Source organism: Hypanus sabinus, chromosome 11 (assembly GCF_030144855.1).
Source record: "Hypanus sabinus isolate sHypSab1 chromosome 11, sHypSab1.hap1, whole genome shotgun sequence".
Taxonomy (NCBI): domain Eukaryota; kingdom Metazoa; phylum Chordata; class Chondrichthyes; order Myliobatiformes; family Dasyatidae; genus Hypanus; species Hypanus sabinus.
This window is the reverse complement of record NC_082716.1, coordinates 95,881,409-95,901,536: the sequence shown is the minus strand read 5'-3', so window position 1 is coordinate 95,901,536 and position 20,128 is coordinate 95,881,409. Positions and strand designations below refer to the sequence as shown.

Genomic DNA, 20,128 nt, shown 5'->3' with positions numbered 1-20,128 from the left:
ACATTAGAATAGATAGAATGTGATTAGGAGGAGTCAGCAGAGTTTCATGGAAAGTCGTGCTTTACAAATCTTGTTGAATTCTTTGAAGAGGTAACCAAAGGCTTTGAAGGTAGGGCACTGGGTGTTGTCTAACTGAACTGCAACAAGGTCTCTGATGAACGGCAATCTGGACATTGGAAGTTCGGAGATGAGGGGACTTCAATCAGGTCCAGAGCCCGAGGATAAAAGGCAGCAGTGGGTCACGGCAGTGAAAAAGACCTTTGACCAGTGACCAGTTGGCATTTGAGGTTAATTAGTAAGTGCAAATTAAAGGAAGGCAGGGGCAAACACAGTGGCTGTCGTCAGAGTGGTGATCTTGAGGCTTTAGCTCTTTAGCGCTTCATCAAAGAGGGATTTCAGTCAGAGAAAGCAAAGGAAAGAAAATCTCAAGTGTTTTCCTTCTTTTCTTTATATCTGGTCAGCTAGGACAGTAGAGATGCCAGCAGGATAGCTGTATGCTCCTCTTGTGGGATGTGGGGAGGCAAGGAGACCTCCAGTGTCCCTGACAACTACAACTGCGAGAAGTGCATCCAGCTGCAGGCTCCAACAAACTGCATTTAGGAGTCGGAGCTGGAACTGGATGAACTCCAGATCATTCGGGAGGCTGAGAGGGTGATAGATAGGACATACAGAGAGGTAGTTACACCCAAGGTGCAGGACACAGGAAATTGGGCGACAGGAAGGGGAAAGGGGTTAAGGAGCTAGTGCAGAGTACCCCTGTGGCAATCAGCCTCAACAACAGGTATATCACTTTGAATACTATCAGGGGGAATTACCTAACAGAGGAAGCAGTGGTCAAATCTTTGGTTCTGAGTCTGCTTCTGTGACTCAGAAGGGAAAGGGGACAAGAGGCACACTGTGGTGATAGGGGATCTATTAGTTAGGGGAAAGGACAGGAGGTTCTGTGGGCAAGAACAAGATTCCCAGATGGTATCTTGCCTCCCAGGTGCCAAGGTCTGGGACATTTTGGATTGAGTCCTCATCATTCTTGTGAGGGTGAACAGCCAAAGGGACCAATGACATGGGTAGGACTAGTGACGGGGTTCTGGTTAGGGAGTTCGGGGAGTTAGGTGCTAAGTTAAAGGGCAGGATCTCCAAGGTTCTGATCTCAGGATTGCTACTCATGCCATGGGCTAGTGAGGCCAGAATGGAAGATTACAAAGTTTAATATGTGGCTAAGGAGTTGGTGTAGGTGGGAAGGCATCTGACCTTTGGATCATTGGGCTCTCTTTCAGGGAAGGTGGGACCTGCACAGAAGGGACAGTTCGCACCTGAACTGGAGCGGGACTAATATCCTAGTGGGAAGGTTTGTTAATGCTGCATGGTGAGGTTTAAACTAGAGTTGCAGGGAGATGGGAACCAGAGTGCCAGAACAGTTAGTGGAGAGGTTGTGGAGGCAAAAGTTAGGAATCAAAAGGTTGAGCATGGTGCAACTAGTGCCCTGAGCCGCCTTTATTTCAATGCAAGAAGTATTGTAGGAAAGGCAGATTATAGTGCTGAAGATGAGACAGCTGGTTTACTAACAGAGATAATGTGTAGTCAAGAGAGGCTGTTCACAGGGCAAAACTGCAGTCAACAAGATGAGTTTCAATGTAAAAGGCAGACAAAATTGAAAAGGGTGAATACAGGACTGAGCGTGTTATATTTGAATGTGTGTAGTATGCAGAATAAAGTAGATGAACTTGCAGCACAGTTGCAGATTTGCAGGTTTAATATTGTAGGCAATACGGAATCACGGCTGAAAGATTATAGCTGGGAACTTAATGTCCAAGGATACACACTATATCGAAAGGACAGGCAGGAAGGCAGAGGGGAGCGGTATTGCTCTGCTGGTAAAAATAGAAATCAAATCATTAGAAAGAGATGACATGGGTCGGAAGGTATCAAATCATTGAGCTAAGGAACTGCAAGGGCAAAGAGACCCTGATGGGATATATACAGATCCCCCAAACAGTAAAAAATGCATGCCAAAGGGGCAATGTTACAATAGTCATGAGGAATTTCAAATTGCAGGTAAATTAGGAAAATAAGGTTGGTGCTGGATTCCAGGAGGGGGTATTTCTAGAACGCTTATGAGATGGTTTTTTAGAGCAGCTTGTGGTTGAGCCCATTAGAGGATCAGCTATTCTGGAATGGGTGACATGCAATGAACTAAATTTAATTAGAGACCTTAAGGTAAAGGAACCCTTAGGAGCAAGTGATCATAATATGATCTAATTCACCTTGAATTTTGAGGAGATGATAAAGTCAGATGTATCAGTATTACAGAGGCTAACAAGTGAAGTCAAATCCTACATAAAAGCCAAAGAGAGGGCATATAATAGATGAAAAATTAATGGGAAGTTGAAATATTGGGAAGCTTTCAAAAGGTAACAGAAGGCAACTAAAAAGCTCATTAAGAAGGTAAAGGTGGAATATGAATGTAAGCTAGCCAATAGTATTAAAAAAGGATACTAAAAGTTTCTTCAGATACATAAAGGGTAAAACAGCGGTGAGAGTGGATATCGGATAGCTGGAAAATGATGCTGGAGAGATAGTAATGGGGACACGGAAATGGCAAATGAACTGAATAAATATCTTGTGTCAGTCTTCATGGTGGAAGATACCAGCAGTATGGCAGAAATTCCAGGTGTCTGGGAATGAAGTGTGTGAAGCTACCAGCTAGAGAGAGAGGGTTCTTGGGAAACTGAAATGTCTGAAGGTAGATAAGTCACCTGGACCAGATAGTGTACACCCCAGAGTTCTGAAAGAGATGAGTGAAGAGATCATGGAGGCATTAGTTAATCATCTTTCAAGAATCTCTAGATTCTGGAATGGTTCCTGAAGACTGAAAAATTGCAAATGTCACTCCACTTTTCAAGAAGGGAGAGGCAGAAGAAAGGAAACTATGGGCCAGTTAATCTGACCTCCATGGTTGGGAAGATGTTGGAGTCCATTATTAAGGATGAGATCTCAGGGTACTTGGAGGTACATGATAAAATAAGCCACAGTCAGCATGGTTTCATCAAGGGAAAACCTTGTCTGACCAATCTGTTGGAATTCTTTGAAGAAATAACAAGCAGGATAGGCAAAGGAGAATTGGTTGATTGTTGTGTACTTGGATTTTCATCACAGCTGATCCAATTTTCCCCTCAGCCCCAATTTCCTACCTTCTCTCTCCAAGCCGTGACAAATAAAGAATCTATCTACTTCTGCCTTAAAAATTCATTAAGACTAGGCTTCCACAGCTGCCTGCGGCAAAGAATTCCACAGATTCACCATGATCTGGCTAAACAAATTCCTCCCCATCTCCATTCTAAAGGGATGCCCCTCTATTCTGAGGCTGGGTCTTCAGGTCTTAGACTCTCCCACCATAGGAACTATTCTCTTCACATCCACTCTGTCAAGGCCTTTCACCATTCAATAGGTTTCAGTAAGGTCATCCCTCATTTTTCTAAATTCCTCTGAATAGAGGCCCAGAGCCATAAAACGCTCCTCATATGACAAGCCATTTAATCCTGGAATAATTTTAATTATGGGCTGAGTGCGGGTAGGTGGGACTAGTTGAGATTAAGGGTTCGGCATGGACTAGAAGGGCCAAGATGGCCTGTTTCCGTGCTGTGATTGTTATATGGTTATATGGTTATAATTTCTGTGAACCTCATTTGAACCCTCTCTAGTTTCAGCACATTCTATTTTAAGATAAAGAGCCCAAAACTGCTCACAGTACTCCAAGTGAGGCCTTACCAGTGCTTTATATTCTAGTCCTCTTGAAATGAATGCTAACATTGCATTTGCCTTCCTCAACAGAGACTCAAACTGCAAATTAACCTTTAGGGAATATTGCACAAGGACTTCCAAGTCCTTTGCACCTCAGTTTTTTGTATTTTCTCTTATTTAGAAAACAGTCAACCCTTTCATTTCTTTGACCAAAGCATGACCATACACTTCTCAACATTGTATTCCGTCTGCCATTTCTTTGCCCATTCTCCTAATCTGTCTAAGTTCTTCTATAGCCTCTCTACTTCCTCAAAACTACCAGCCCCTCCACCTACCTTCATATCATCTGCAACCTTTGCAACAAGGCCATCAATTCCATCATCTAGATCATTGACATATAACGTAAAAAGGAATTGGTACCAACACAGACACCCGTGGAACACCACTAGTCACCGGCAGCCAGCCAGAAAAGGCTCCTTTTATATCCTCCCTTTGTCTCCTGCCAATCAGCCACTGCTTTATCTGTGGTAGATTCTTTCCTGTAATACCATGGCTTGTAAGCTGTCTTTTGTGTGGCACCTTGTCACCTTGTCCTTCTGAAAATCCAAGTACACAGCATCAACCAATTTTCCTTTGTCCATCCTGCTTGCTATTTCTTCAAAGAATTCCAATAGATATGTCAGGCAAGATTTCCCTTGAGGAAACCATGCTGACTACAGCCTATTTTATCATGTGCCTCTAAGTACCTTGAGAGCTCATCCTTGATAATGGAAGAGTACAGAAAAGATTTACGAGGATGTTGCTAGGAGTAGAGAGCCTCAGTTATAGGGAGAGGTTGTCCAGAATAAAGGACTCAATTCCTTGGAATGCAGGAGAATGAGGTTTGACCTCACAGATGTGTTTAAAATTATGAGAAGCTTGGTTTCAGATAAATAGTAACAATCTTTTCCCCAAGGTTGGGGAGTCCAAAACTAGAGGGCATCCATTTAGGGTGAGAGGGGAAAGATCTAAAGGGATCTGATTGATCTGCTAGACGAATTGGTTGAAATAGGTACTATAGTATCGTTTAAGAAACACTTGGATGGGTAAGGAGGGAGTCTCACTGGGTTGGACACAGGAAATTGGGTCTAGCTGTCACAGACTCATTCAGTCATTAGAATTAGCATTAGGGTTAGGGTTAACATTAATACTATTGCTCTATAACTCTATGATTTTGTCTACCTCAGTTACCCCCTGCAGATCTGCAGGGACTGTTGGATTTGTACACTAAAGGCCCTTCTCTCTACAAAGCACCCTAATTATTTATGTCCTAGCCTTATTTGACACCCCCACCCTTATCAAAATGCATTGTGTATTTCATTGTATCAATAATGTTTCTTCCTTCTCTGTTAGACATTCCTGTTTTCTCTATCCCTCCATTTTTTCCCAGTCCAAAACATCTTGTCTTCTACAATTCACAGTTCTGATGAAGAGTCTTTAAACTGAAATATTTTCTCTGTTTCTTTCTCCAGAGATGCCGAATGCTTAAGAGCGTTCTCTGTTGATGGATGATGGACAGTGGCGTCAAACTAAATATAGGCGAAATGGAGCAGAAGGCAGCAACTTCCATAGGATTATGAGATGGTGAAACTCATGCTGGGGTTAGTGTTTGGGACGTAAAAACTGTATCACTTGCTTTGGTGAGTAGGATTAAGGAAAACCACAAGCTGTTTGACACGTTCATGAAGAACAGGAGGATGACTCGATTGAGGGTAGGACCAATCAGGGATAGAAGAGGAAACACATGCCTGTAGTCTGAGGAGCTAGGGAAGGTCCTTAATGAATACTTTGTTTCAGTATTCACCACTGAGACAGACATTGGCGTTTGTAATGACAGTGTAAAACAGGCTGATATGCTAGGACATGTTGACATTAAGAAAGAGAATGTACTGGAACTGTAAACTGTAAACATTAGGAGAGCTACATCCCCAGGTCCAGATGGGATATAGTCAGGTCACTATTAGAAGCACTGACAATCTTTATATCCTCACTGGCCGCTGGAGTAATAACAGAGAATTGGCGGACAGCAAATGTTGTACCTTTGTTCAACAAAGGTAATAGGGATAATTCTGGGAATTATAAATCAGTGAATCTTACATTAGTGGTGGGCAAACTAATGGGGAGGATTCTTCAGGACAGGATTTATGAGCACTTGGAGAAGCATAATCTTATGAGGATGGCTTTGTGAGGGGCAAGTCACAAGCTAGATTGACTTTTTTTAAAAAAGAAACAAAACAAATTGATGAAGGTAGAGCAGTGGATGTGGAGAACATGGACTTTTGTAAGGCATCTAATAAGGTTCCCCATGGAAGACTCAACCAGAAAGTCATGAGGAGCAGGATCCATGGAAACTTGCCAGTCCAGATTTGGAATTAGCTTGTTCAAAGAAGGCAGAGGGTGGTAGTGGATGGTGAGTATTCTGTCTGGAGATCATTGGCCGGGGCATTCCATGGGGATCCGTCCTGGGACCCCTGCTCTTTGTGATTTTTATTAGTGACTTTGATGAAGAAGTGAAGGGGTATGTTAATAAGTTTGCAGATGACATGAAGGTTGTAGATGGTGTAGAAGGCTGTTGTAGATTACAGTGAGACATAGACAGGGTGCAGAGCTGGGCCGAGAACTGGCAGGTGGAATTCAATCTGGAAAAGTGAAGTGACAAGTGATTCTCTTTGGAGGGCTGAACTTGAGGGAGAGTACAAGGTTAATGGCAAGATTCTTAGCAGCGTGCAAGGGTCCACGTCCACACATCCCTCAAGGTTGCTGTGCAAGTTTATAGGTGATTAAGAAGGTGTGTGATGTGTTGGCCTTTGCTAGTCGGATGATTGAGTTCAAGAGGTGAACTCAATCATCACAAGCAGCTGAAGAACTCTAGTTAGACCACACTTCAGGATGCTGCCTGGATTAGAGAACATGCCTTCTGTGGTAAGGTTGAGCAAGCCAGGGCTTTTCTCCATGAAACGAAGGAGGCTGAGAGGTTCTTTAATGGAGGTGTGTATGATTATAAGAGTGGGAAGTTGAGAGGAGGTGTCAAGTGTCAGATTTTTACACAGAGTGTTGGAACACATTGCTGGAGGTGGCGGTTGAGGCTGAATCAACAGAGACACACACAGAATGCCGGAGCAACTCAGCAGGTCAGACAGTCAACGTTTCAGGACTGGAAAGGACAGAGGAGGAATCCAGAATGTGGGGGTGGGGAAGGGAGGAGTAGAAGCTGGTAGCTGATATATGAAGCCAAGTGAGTGGGAAGGTAGGTGGGTGGGGGAAGGGGGGTAAAGTGAATAGCTGGCAAGTGATGGATGGAAGAGGTGAAGGGCTGAAGAAGGAGGAATCTGATAGGAGAACAGAGTGGACCATGGTGGTGGAGACAAATTCCCAGGAATTTCCCATGTGGCTGTGATAGCGAGTCTGTGGTAGAGTCTTTTCTACTCCTGATGAAAGCTCTTGGACAGAAATGTCAGCAGTTAATTCCTCTCCGTAGATGCTTAGTTACTCTGGCATTTTGTGTGTGGTGCTCTGGATTTCCAGTATCTGTAGAATCTCTTGTGGTTATAAAAAAAATGGAGGGTTATGGGCTGTGTAGACAGAGGGGTTAGATTGACCATTGAGTAGGTTTCTATAGTTTGGGACAACTTCCTGGGCCGAAGCGCCCACATTGTGCTCTGTACTTTTTCTATGCTTTTATGTAAAAATTCAGTAGAGAGAAATTACTTGTTTCAGTGTTGTAAATTGCTCCTGTTACCCAATCACCCTTTTCACACCACCATAAAATACTGCAGACAAGCCTAAAGTAGCAAACCTGCCCTACTGACCAGCTCTGCAAGGACTTTTGAACTTCTGACTGAGCTTGTAACAGCATGCTCATCGTGACTGGCTTGCCATTCTCAATCATTTCCACAATCTGTTTGATGATTGGTGAGTTGCACTGCAGAAACTCCTCTAAGAGATTGGGGAGGGGTGGGGGTTGTGGTGGGAGGGGGAGAGACACATGAGAGAAATGAGAATCAATACTTAGTTCAGTAAACATATCCCCTGTTCTCATCTCCTTCAGTAGGCATCTTGGCAGCAAACCTCTCCCCATTAGACGGAACCAAGTGCTCAAAGAGTGCTGGCTTCTCAATGAGCTAGAGCGTTCTCTTCGCCTCATTGAATCTGATGAATCCAACAAGATAATGTGGGCCTGTACAGCTATTTACTGATGTTTTTTGTTCGACTGGTTCCACTACGTGAACACTGATGCCCAATGGAAAGTACCAAGTAAGGCACAGTTGATGTTCTCTTGAAGGCCCTATCAGGCTAGTGGAGACTGGTTTATATACTCCAAAGCAAACCCTATGTCATTCATTCTCCAAATAACAGATCTAGATGGAGACACAGTCACTTCATCCATTATGTGACAGAGATCATCACCCCATCAATAATAAGAGTCATGCAGCAAGTCCTTTTGTCTATCGAGTGTCCACCTGTACAATTCTTGCTCCTTGTGACTCCCCTTCCAGCCTTATTTGCAGGGTATGTGGCTGCGCAGCTCGCCAAAGCTCAGAGAGACCAGATGCAAGTCCTCTGGGGTCAGGAACTGATGCCACACTCGGGATCAAACACAGCAGCATGCCAATGTCTGCAAAAGCAAACTTGACACAGTTATGGGAATGACTCATCACATGGATGGTTTGAGATGAGGCAGCGGGAAACCTCTTAGGTGAATCTGGAACTTTCCAACAAGAGAGCTGTGGTTATTCAGCATTGGGAATACCCAAGGCTGAGACTGATGAATCAACAAAAAAGGTGAAAAAGTGTGACAATGCGAATAAATTGGAGGATCACCGAAAAGTATATTAAATGTTGCAGCAAGCCTAAGGTCTAATTGTAGGAACTCAGCAGGTCAGACAGCACCTATAGCAGGAAATGATCAATCAATACATTAATGTATTGGAGAGGATCTCAGCTTTCTATCTTTGTTTGTAGGCCTCACAGTTTGGCCCCTGCAAGGAGCTAAAGTCCAGAAAGTCAACTGCCCTTCTTCTTCTGCAGATGCTGCCTAACCTGCTGAGATGCTCTAGTGTTCCATGAATTGCTCCACATTCCAGTATCCACACTCTTGTGTCTCCTGAGATCCAGTTGGTCCCACTCTTATTTTGAGTTCTTATACAAGATCTTGATCAGAGGTATGTTTTAAAGGTCAAGAGAGAGGCAGAGAATTGGAGAGGTTGGGCAGGGACTTCCACACTTTAGGTCTTGATGGCTTAAAGGGATGACCATCAAGAAGAGTCTGAGGAAGCCAGAACTGCGGTGGGGGGGGGGGGGGGGACGGTGGAGAGATTCAAAATTGTTGGAATTAAAAAAAGAGGCTTCTGAGAAATTTGAAAGCAAGAGTAAGAATTTTAGATACCCAAGAATTGTTTCAATGAGCAGCAGACGTAAATCAGCAGTAGCAGAAATGATGGGGGTAGAGGACCTGGTGCAAATTGCAACATAGCTTTTAGCTTAACACTACTACACTGTCAGTGACCTGGGTTCAATTCCCTCACTGTCTGAGAAACACAATTGTTCTTTGTGACTTGTTAGGGAGTTTGGAAAGGATTTGTCCAATTGGAGACTTTGTGTGGTACTTACCTGGGTTGATATTTTTGTTGAAGAAGTTATTAATAACCCAGTTGGTGTAGAATTTTCTCTCGTTGGCAGTGGTGAGGTTTTGGAGGTTCTCCACTGCCTGCCAGAACTGCAGTGGAGATTCTGCATCATAGATTTCTAGGAACCTCCGGAAAAAATGTATTCCAATCGGATCTGTCAGCACATCTGCCAGTTTCCTGCCAAGACACACAGCAAGTCAGTGGTCAAAATTCACTCTTGCTCTCCCCTGCACTTACCAACTGTAGAATGGCAACATCTATTAATGTTGTATGGATGAAATGGGAGGGGGCGAAGCTTCCTCTACACTGTCTCCATTAAACACTCCTGCAACAGGTCTTCACCACTTTAGTTCAGTGTAAACAGCAATGCAGTGCAGGTTTGTCCCATTATGCCTTTGAGAAGTTTCCTTTTTTGTGATATCCTGCCCCAGTTCACAGCATCAACACTGAGTCACACTCCCCAGAAGCCAGGCTTTCAGACAGATTCCTCAGGGATATTAGTAGGAGAAAGGAGGTTGTATCTGTGTGACACTCAAAGCAAGACATCAGTTCTTCACTAGCTACATCACCTGTTTGACACAGACCATGGGTTATGGAGCTTCTATGACAAGCAATGTGACTATTCCAGTGGATAGGCCAATCGCATGGCTCCATCATTGACCATATTTGAACCTCATATTTGGTAGCCCAGCCCGACCATTGTCTTCAGCCAAAGAGTGGTGAATCCATTGAATTCATTGCCACAGATGGCTGTGCAGGCCAAGTCATTGAGTTTGATAGGCCTTTGATTAATCAGGGTGTCAAAGGTTAGGGGGAGAAGGCAAGAGAAGGGAGTTGGATGGGATAATATATCAGTCATGATGGAATGGCAAATCAGACTCAATGGGCTAAATGGCCTAATTCTGCTCCTATGTCTTCTGGCCTTATGGTCTATAGAACCCTGAGTGACTCTTATCTGCAATGAGGCCACCTTACCTGGGAATTCCTTTAAGTCTGGTCAGGATCTTGTCCCCAAGTTTCAGATGTCCCATGTTCAGCTTTTTCCACAGCTCCTCTCGTAAGATCTCTTTGTTTAGTAGACCTGGGAGGTAGAGGCCAATGGGTTTAAACTAGTTTAAGGCTATTGTGACCATGTTAAGGAGGCGAGCATGATGGTGCTAATCTGCTGGACAGGCTGACAGGCTGAAAGACCTATGTACCCAAGAGAGGTCACAACTGCTTGAGAAGGTGAGGACTTTTAGGTGAAGGAGCGTCTCCCACCCACTGGAGAACTTAGGCAGCATTTTCCCTTTTGGCTAGCCTCAGTCTCCATTCTGACTCTGATATAGCCCCTGGCCTCACCTCACACTGTCTACTTCAAACGCCCAGTTATTCTGCGTCCAAGCCCAGGTGTTAATGAGCTATTTACCATAAAAGTCTGCATGTTGCTGCCTCTCCTGTGACCAGGTTTGAGTGATTTGGGATAGTGATTAAGTTCCCTCCCCAGCTCTCTCCATAACCTCTGATCCAAATTCACCTCAGCTCAAAGTGTTTTCAGCTGTTTGAGGGTGAGTTCACCCCACGGACTGAGGGTGCTTCTTATGCTGAGATTTGGTAGGGTTCAATACCAATGCAGCGACTAACACAACCACTGTATATCCCCAGAGAGAGTGCTACACTCCACCACTCCACTGACATGTCTATCCTTGTTGTCCCTTCACCCATACATCCAACACTGCTCTGTCCTTCCTCTTTGAAGAAAAAAGCAGCTGATTCATCAACTAAATGATCTTTAATCTCCCATTTCACATTGGACAGAACCCATGATCCTAAAAGCTTGAAATCCTAATATGGAATGGGAAAAGGCATGTCAGTACCAGGATATTCAGAATGGTCAAATCAATCATTTGGATAGTGCAGACCTGAACCACACTTCCTACACCACGCAAGATGTATAGTGTTAAAATATAGATTCTGCTCTATTCCTATAGTCAACTGTTTTAATAGACATTCCATCAGCTAGTTGTAGAGTTGACTCTCTGGTACCGTAAGAGATAAGTAGTCTGGGTTTTGCTATATTGATATTTTTAGCTACATAGTCCTGCAATGCCCTATTTAACTAGACCAGTAGTGGCTGCATTTAACTGGACCTCCATGTTGTGAGCAATTTAAGAGATTTCCCCATAGTTCAGTGTTTGTTAGCCGTCTGATCTTTCTTTAGCGATACAACACAGAATAGGCCCTTCTGGTCCCCCGATTTAACCCTAGCTTGATCATGGAACAATTTGCAAGATCAATTAATCTCCTTCCTGGTACGTCTTTGGACATTCCACAAGATGGAACGTACAAACACCCCACAGAAGATGTCGGAACTGAATTTCAAACTTTGACACCCCTAGCTGTAATAGCATTGTGCTAACTGCAATGCTACCATGGTGCCCACATTTGCTGTATTGGTTGTATTTAAAAAGATCCCTTTGTAATAGCGTAAGTAGATTGTTTGCTCTATTACTGAGTGTAGATTAGTGTCATCTAGGGAGAAAAAGACTCTATTTGCCATATTACTTTGTTTAAATAGATTCTGTTTAGTTTTGTGTGTAAATAGACGGTTCGTTATATTGCAAATGATGGGAAAAAACTCAACAGATCGATCAGCATCTGTTGAAAGAGGAAAAGGTGATGTTTGAGTGCTAGACCCTTCTTCAGATCAAAGAAAGAGAGAAACAGGTTTGCTTAGGTAGGAGAGAGAGTGAGACAGAAGAGTAGCCTTGTAAAAGTGATGTTATATCACTCTGTGAGAAATTACCCGTTCCATCCATTATCCTGCCCTAATCTTCTCTCCTACCCAGATGAACCTGTTTCTCTCTCAGATCTGATGGAAGATTCCAAACCTGAAACTGTTCTCTTTCTACAAGTTCTGCCAGACCAGATTTTTGCCGCATATCTGATTTTCATCTCTGATGTAGTCCATGGAATCATGTGTTGTATTTTTGTATTAGACTCTCCGTGGTCCAGAGTAATGGTAGAGTGTGAACCCATGATCAACTCCAATTCTTGACCAACTCACCAATTAAAACGCTGAGCAAGACTGAAATCAATGAGGACGAGAATGAAAGGCGAGTGGGTGTTCAGCGCTGTCTGAATCTTTGAATCTCCACCTGCCTGTGTTTGACTGATCTCCCTCTCCCTCTGACTTGCTGATGCCAGTGGAAGTCACAGGAGTCTTTGGTCTTGGGCAAGGTTTGATTAACGTGGATTGTGGATTGGACTCGTTTTTAGAGAACTGCAGTTCATGTTACGTGTTCTGGTTTCTGGTTACTCCTTGTTCTTTAATGCTATTTTGCACAAGTTTGTTCAGGACAGACTGGCATGTGATAAAATATGTCCAAATTCACGGCCTCCAATCAACAGATGACACAAGGATAAATTGAACTGAGCAGAACTAAACTGAACATTCTGAGACTGTTTCAAGAAAGTTGTGGCTTTATGTATAATATTCTGTGTGTTATTCGCTTTTTTTTGCAGTTTGCACAAGTTGTTGTTTTTTGTGCATTGGGTGTTTATTGTTTTCTTTGAATCAGTTTCATGTTATTTCTTTGTTTCATGGCTGTCTGTGGGAAGACAAATCTCATGCTGTGTACATACTTTAATAATGAATGTTCTTTGAAGCTTTGTGTAAGAACTCTGGGGTTATTGCATGGCTGATTCAATACAATCTCATATGCCACATACTCTGTTGTTTTCTTTAAGGTCTGCTACTAATTCTACCTTCCTTGGAGAGCACAGTGGTGTCAATGGAAGCTCTAATCAAAAGTGATAGATGGGGCTGGTGAGCAGATAGCCAGCGAACTGGTAAAAACAATACAAGCTCCATACATACCAAGTAGAACCATTTTCTTATAATATTGATGAAAGTTCTTGCTCAGCTCCTCAACTGCAAGTTTTGGATACTTCAGTGCAAGCTCCTCAAAGGTCATGCTCTTAATATCTGTGAGATGGGGTGGTAGTGGGATAGGGACAACAGAAAGACAAGATCAGTGGTGCAACAAATGTCAGTCACTGGCTGACAGATTGCTGGAATCAAACTGAAGTGAATTTATGTCATAGAAATGGCTCATTTACAAACAGACTGGATGTGAGAATGCAGAGGCCATTCAGGCTTGTGATAAAATATGCCAAACTCACAAGATGTGGCAAGCGTCAAGTAGCCAATTTTCCTTTGGGTTCCAACAGCAATACACCTAGATGTTGGTTCAGTGTGAGCTTAAGACAGGCTGACGTCAGGAGCGGGAACTTTGCACAAAAAATTATCGGTTGTAGCCTGAGATTGACAGTAGCTCCCCCTGCTCAGGCTCAAGATCCATGTTGTTTCTTGCAGATCTGAAGCCTGTCAGCATTGCCATGTGGAGAAAGCCCAGTTATTCTTTGCATCTTTGAGGACTCAATCTCCTCTCCCTTCTGTCAGGTGCATTGCTGACCCCAAGAAGTTTCCTACAAAAGCAAACCATGACCATCTATCCTCACATAGAGTGGATTCAAAATCATAGGCATTCTGGCATAGGCTTTCCAGAAATTCAGTATATTTCCCCAAGAGCAGCATTTAAAAGGAGTCTTAGAGTTGTATAGCACAGGCCTGTGCTGGCCATTTGCCCATCTATACCACAAAAAGCAGTTCACAAAAAGCCAGGACACATCAAATCTAGTTCAATTTTCAATTAGCAAAGTGATGGAAGCCTTTGTCAACAGGGCTAACAAGTGGTACTTACTCATCAACAACCTGCTCACCAATGTCCAGTTTGCATTGCACTAGGACTTGGCTCCAGACCTTACAACCATAGAACCATAGAACACTACAGCACAGTACAGGCCCTTCAGCCCTCCATGTTGTGCCAACCCATATAATCCTTTAAAAAAAGTACTAACCCCACACTACCCCATAACCCTCCATTTTTCTTTCATCCATGTGCCTGTCCAAGAGGCTCTTAAATACCCCTAATGTTTTTGCCTCCACCACCATCCCTGGCAAGTCATCCCAGGCACTCACAACCCTCTGTGTAAAAAACTTAACCCTGATGTCTCCCCTAAACTTCCCTCCCTTAATTTTGTACATATGCCCTCTGGTGTTTGCTATTGGTGCCCTGGGAAACAGGTACTGACTATCCACCCTATCTATGCCTCTCATAATCTTGTAGACCTCTATCAACTGTCTCATTCTTCTACGCTCCAAAGAGCAAAGTCCCAGCTCTGCTAACCTTGCTTCATACGACTTGTTCTCCAATCCAGGAAACATCCTGGGTAAATCTCCTCTGCACCCTTTCCATAGCTTCCACATCCTTCCTATAATGAGGTGACCAGAATTGAACACAATACTCTAAGTGCGGTCTCAGCAGAGATTTGTAGAGTTGCAACATGACCTCTCTACCCTTGAACTCAATCCCCCTGTTAATGAAGCTTAGCAACCCATAGGCCTTCTTAACTACCCTATGAACCTGTGCAGCGACCTTGAGGGATGTATGGATTTGAACCCCAAGGTCCCTTTGTTCATCCACACTCTTAAGTAACTGAGGTCAAGAGTAAGCACAGGTCAAGACTATGCTAGACTACTCTCCATTTGCTGGATGGATGCTGCTCCAAGAAAGCTCAAGAAGCTCAACACAGTTAAGAACTTTCTTAATCAGTGGCAATCCACATCCACAGCCCGTCCAATATCAGTGCACCATGCGTGTTGAGCACACACATTATCTGTTAGATGCTATGTGGCAATTCACAAATGCTTCTTTGCAGTTCCCTTCCCACCATCTCCATTACAAAAAAAAATAACAAGGTTAGCAATACCAATGTCCTGAAGGAAGACTGGTACCCACTGCATTGAATTTTCCTGTTATCAGCCAAGTACTATATCAGAGGAGCTTACTCCAAAGATTTACAATGTTCCCGGTTGACTTATGAAAGAAAACAGGACAAAACAGAATAACACAATCTGTGCAATCAGTAAACACGAGGAAAGCTGCAGATGCTGGAAATTCAAGCAACACACGCAAAATGCTGGTGGAACACAGCAGGCCAGGCAGCATCTATAAGGAGAAGCACTGTCAACGTTTTGGGCCGAGACCCTTCGTCAGGACTAACTAAAAGGAAAGATAGTAAGAGATTTGAGAGTAGGAGGGGGAGGGGAAATGCAAAATGATAGGAGAAGACTGGAGGGGGTGGGGTGAAGCTGAGAGCCAGAAAGGTGATTGGCAAAAGGGATACAGAGCTGGAGGAGGGAAAGGATCATGGGACAGAAGGCCTAGGGAGAAAGAAAAGGGCAAGGGAGCACCAGAGTGAGATGGAGAACAGGCAGAAAGAAAGAGAAAAGAAGAGAGGGGGAAGAAAAATAAATATATCAGGGATAGGGTAAGAAGGGGAGGGGGGTTATTAATGGAAGTTAGAGAAGTCAATGTTCATGCCATCAGATTGGAGGCTACCCAGCCGGTATATAAGGTGTTGTTCCTCCAAACTGAGTGTGGCTTCATCTTGACAGTAGAGAAGGCCATAGATAGACATATCAGAATGATATATCTATATCTGATACAGGTTTCCCCCCCTCAATCTGAAGGTAGAGTGCTCCTATGAAACTGTTTGTAATCCGAAATTTTGTAAAGCGAAGAAGCAATTACCATTAAATTATATGGAAAAATTTTTTGAGCATTCCCAGACCCAAAACAAACCTACCAAATCAAAGCAAATAATGCATAAAACCTAAAATAACACTAACATATAGTAAAAGCAGGAATTATATAATAAATTTACACCCTATATAAAGTAGAAATATTGCAGGTGCGGTGTAGTTTCACTTATTAAACTCGGGAAGACAGCGAAACAAAATTGATTTAGAGAAAAAAATCGGTATGTACACGTATACATACGCACGTATGCGCATACGCAAACAACTGCCTGCACAAGGCTTCACGGTCATTGTAGTCTTTCTCGGGGTAAACATACCTATAAAGTGCAAACACAATGAAATCTGCAGATGCTGGATATTCAAACAACACACACAAAATGCTGGTGGAACACAGCAGGCCAGGCAATATCTATAAGGAGAAGCACTGTCAACGTTTCGGGCCGAGACCCTTCGTCAGGACTAACTGAAAGGAAAGATAGTAAGATATTTGAAAGTAGGAGGGGGAGGGGGAAATGCGAAATGATAGGAGAAGACTGGAGGGGGTGGGATGAAGCTAAGAGCTGGAAAGGTGATTAGCGAAAGTGATACAGAGCTGGAGAAGGGAAAGGATCATGGGACAGGAGGCCTCGGGAGAAAGAAAGGGGGAGGGGAGCAGCAGCGGGAGATGGCGACCAGGCAAACAACTAAATATGTCAGGGATGGGGTAAGAAGGGGAGGAGGGGCATTAACGGAAGTTAGAGAAGTCAATGATCATGCCATCAGGCTACCCAGCCGGTATATAAGGTGTTGTTCCTCCAACCTGAGTTTGGATTCATTTTGACAGTAGAGGAGGTCATGGATAGACATATCAGAATGGGAATGGGAAGTGGAATTAAAATGTGGCCACTGGGAGATCCTGTTTTCTCTAGCGGACCTGGCCTGTGTGTTGCCTCAACTCAATGATTGAAGTCACGTTCTAATTCTGCACTTAGAACTAGACTTCAGCTTTGTGTTGAAGTGGAGGTCAGACTTTAGACACAGAGATATAAACGTACTGTAGATCAAAGATCAAGGGAAAATCTCCCTGTAGGTTTGGATAACATGGTACAATAATAGGTGCAAAGAGCAAACCAATTCTCTCTAAATATAAAGTAAACACACTCAAGTTCTCATCGGGAAACTTCCTTGGACAAAATCTCCAGGAAATGGAACAAGAACTGTTGAATCAATGTTATCAAATTTCTGGAGGGTTGACTCTGCCTCTGCAGGGAGCTCAGTGTAAGTTGCTCTTACTGAATCTGCTTTGACATATTGACTGCCAATGAACAGAGAGTTGCAAAAACACTGATGGTGGCACAAAGTACTTTGCATTTATTGAACTGCTCCTACTCAAAATTATTCAACCAGTGTATTTTAGAGTCAGGTGACCAATCAAAACCAACTACAACTTCCCAATCATGGTGATCGAATTCCTGTCGCCACCTTAGTCCCCTTTTCCTCAATTGATGGTTCTGGTGAGTTTCCATCTATAAAAAAAAATAATGAAAATGACTTATTCTGGTGGTTTTCCTACTGGACTTACTAGTTATGTGTTATCAGTGCTTAGCTTAGCAAAGGTTGTGGTGACACTCTGGTCTAAGGCAGAAGACCATGAGCTCATCTACTTGAGACTCAAGTCTTTAATGAAGGATGATATCTCTAGTGAAGTTCTGAGGAACGTGCATTGTCAGAGGTGCTAATATTCAGCGAAACTATTCAACTCCTGTCCTCTCAGATTAATATAAAAGATCAGAGAACACCGTTTTTCAGAATTTCAGTAGTTTGGTCCTATGTTCTGCCCAGAATTTATACTTCAGCTTACATCATCAAGAGATTAACATAACGTTGTTGCTATGATCTTGCTGTTTATGACTGGCTATGTTTCATCTATTGCAACAGAGATCACATTTCAGAAGTACTCCATTGGCTGTAGCACATTTGGGACCAACTAATGCAAAGAATGAACCACAGGAGGAGAGTGCCAGAGATAATACTGCAATAGGAGCTTCTTGTTAACTCAATACAAGCCTGATGATTCAAATATGTTTAAGAAAAGATATTTAAGTAATCAAGTCAATCAGTTCAAACTCCAGCCCAGGAGTCCAGTCCAAGTGAAAGATAGTTAATATCCAGACCGAGTTTGAGGGCTCCATATTTTGAGAAAACCTTGCTCCTAGATCATCACATCACTCAGAATGGAGAGTGAGGAGTCTCAAATTACTCCATTTGAGAACGCTAGAGATTGGGAAGATTAGCAATCTGCTCCTGTCCTAAGGTCGTTTACACATTGAAATTATAATTGCTGCCATCCTGTGATAGCGTAATCAGCCTATATGCTGTCTCTGCTAACCCTACTCTCCTGAGTCCTGCTGAAGGGTCTCAGCCCAAAACATCGACTGTACTCTTTTCCATAGATGCTGCCTGGCCTGCTAAGTTCCTCCAGCATTTTGTGTGTGTTGCTTGAATTTCCAGCATCTTGTTCCTGACTTATTTTGTCTGGATCTCAAACGGGATCTTTCTGTAGAAAGAAGGCACCGTACTTAGCTGTAATGGCTGTAGGCGGTGTACTGGTGAATCCCAAGTACTGCACAGTCTCAGGAGGTGTCACAAACAGCAGGAACAGTAACCCACAAGCCAGTTAACCAGGCCCCCGTAAGGCCAGTCAACAATGGTGTTAAACACAACAAATAATTGTGGCTGTTAGAAACATACAAAGGCAATTCCACAATGATTATGTATGAATTAAATTACTTTAAAATAGTCATTAAAATGACAAACTTAAAAAAACACAAACTTCATCAAATTCAATTAATCCCAACTGAAATTCAGCAGCAGAGATAGTTCAGGCAAAGGTCCACTGTAAGTGGGGCATTTTGCTGCAAATTCATAGTGATCCACTGGATCCTATGGAAAGGCAAATTTTTAAACAGCAGATTTGAATTCACGGGTGTGGAGCTCCAGCACGATGGTCCACGTTGTGGTCAATTGTTATTGCCTTTAGAGGAAATACTGGTACTGTTTGCATTAAAATAAACTACATTCAACACAAAGTGAAGAAATTCACTTGCATTGTACTCTGATTGCGAAGTTCAGCTTTAGGCAGATAGGAGAATGGGCAAAGAAGTGACAGATATAACTATAACAATTACAGCACGAAAACAGGCCATCCCAGCCCTTCTAGTCCGTGCCGAACGCATTCTACTAGATAAAATATAGTGCAGGGAAGTATATGGTCTTGCACTTTGGTAGAGACAATAAAGGCATGGACTATTTTCTAAATGGGGAGAAAGTTCAAAAGTCAGAGTTGCAAAGTGACTTTGCAGGGTTCCCTAAAGGCTAACTTGCAAGTTGAATCAGTGGTAAGGAAGGCAGTTTCAATGTTAGAATTCACTTCAACAGAACTAGAATATAAGAGCAAGAGTGAAGTGTTGAGGCTTTATAAGGCATTGGTCAGACTGCACTTTGAGTATTATGAGCAGTTTTGAGCCCCCTATCAAAGAAAAGATGTGCTGGAGCTGGAGAAAGAAAAGGTCCATGAGAATGACTCTGGGATTGAAAGGGTTAATGTATGAGGAGTGTTTAATGGCTCTGGGCCTGTACTCAGTACATTGACTACAGAAACTTTAATCTAGGCCTACACAGGACACAGAATCTGGAAAGTGAGGTATCATCGGGTCCTGGGTGAGCAAGCCAATTGGATACAAAATTGACCTGAGGAAAGGAGTAAGGGGATGCCAGTGGAGTGTTGTTTTTCCACATTGGAGCTTATAACCAGTGGTGTGACCAAGATCAGTATCGGGTTCCCTATTCCTTGTCACATGCAGGCGGCACGGCACAGCAGCAGCGGCCTTTCAGACCTGGTGTTACTTTAATTTAATTTTAATTTTCTATTTTAAGTTTGATACACAATTTTCAATTAGGGCACATGGATAACAGAGCGGCTATCTACCATCGCCAGATACTACTACTGTAATGCCTGCACTGTTTTTGTGTACTTTATGCAGTCCAGTGTAGGTCTATAGTCTAGTGTAGCTTTCTCTGTGTTGTTTTTCATTATGTA

General features: G+C 43.0%; 1 protein-coding gene across 1 annotated transcript in view; it reads right to left on the bottom strand.

The window, feature by feature from the left end:
- Positions 1-20,128, bottom strand: part of LOC132401510 (regulator of G-protein signaling protein-like) — a 50,134-nt gene that overhangs the window by 12,037 nt on the left and 17,969 nt on the right. Inside the window, exons 7-9 of the mRNA XM_059983536.1 lie at positions 13,264-13,371; positions 10,380-10,485; positions 9,388-9,581 (exon numbers count right to left, since the gene is read on the bottom strand). Of these exons, the coding sequence (XP_059839519.1) occupies positions 9,388-9,581; positions 10,380-10,485; positions 13,264-13,371 (408 nt within the window). The remainder of the gene's footprint in view (positions 1-9,387; positions 9,582-10,379; positions 10,486-13,263; positions 13,372-20,128) is intronic.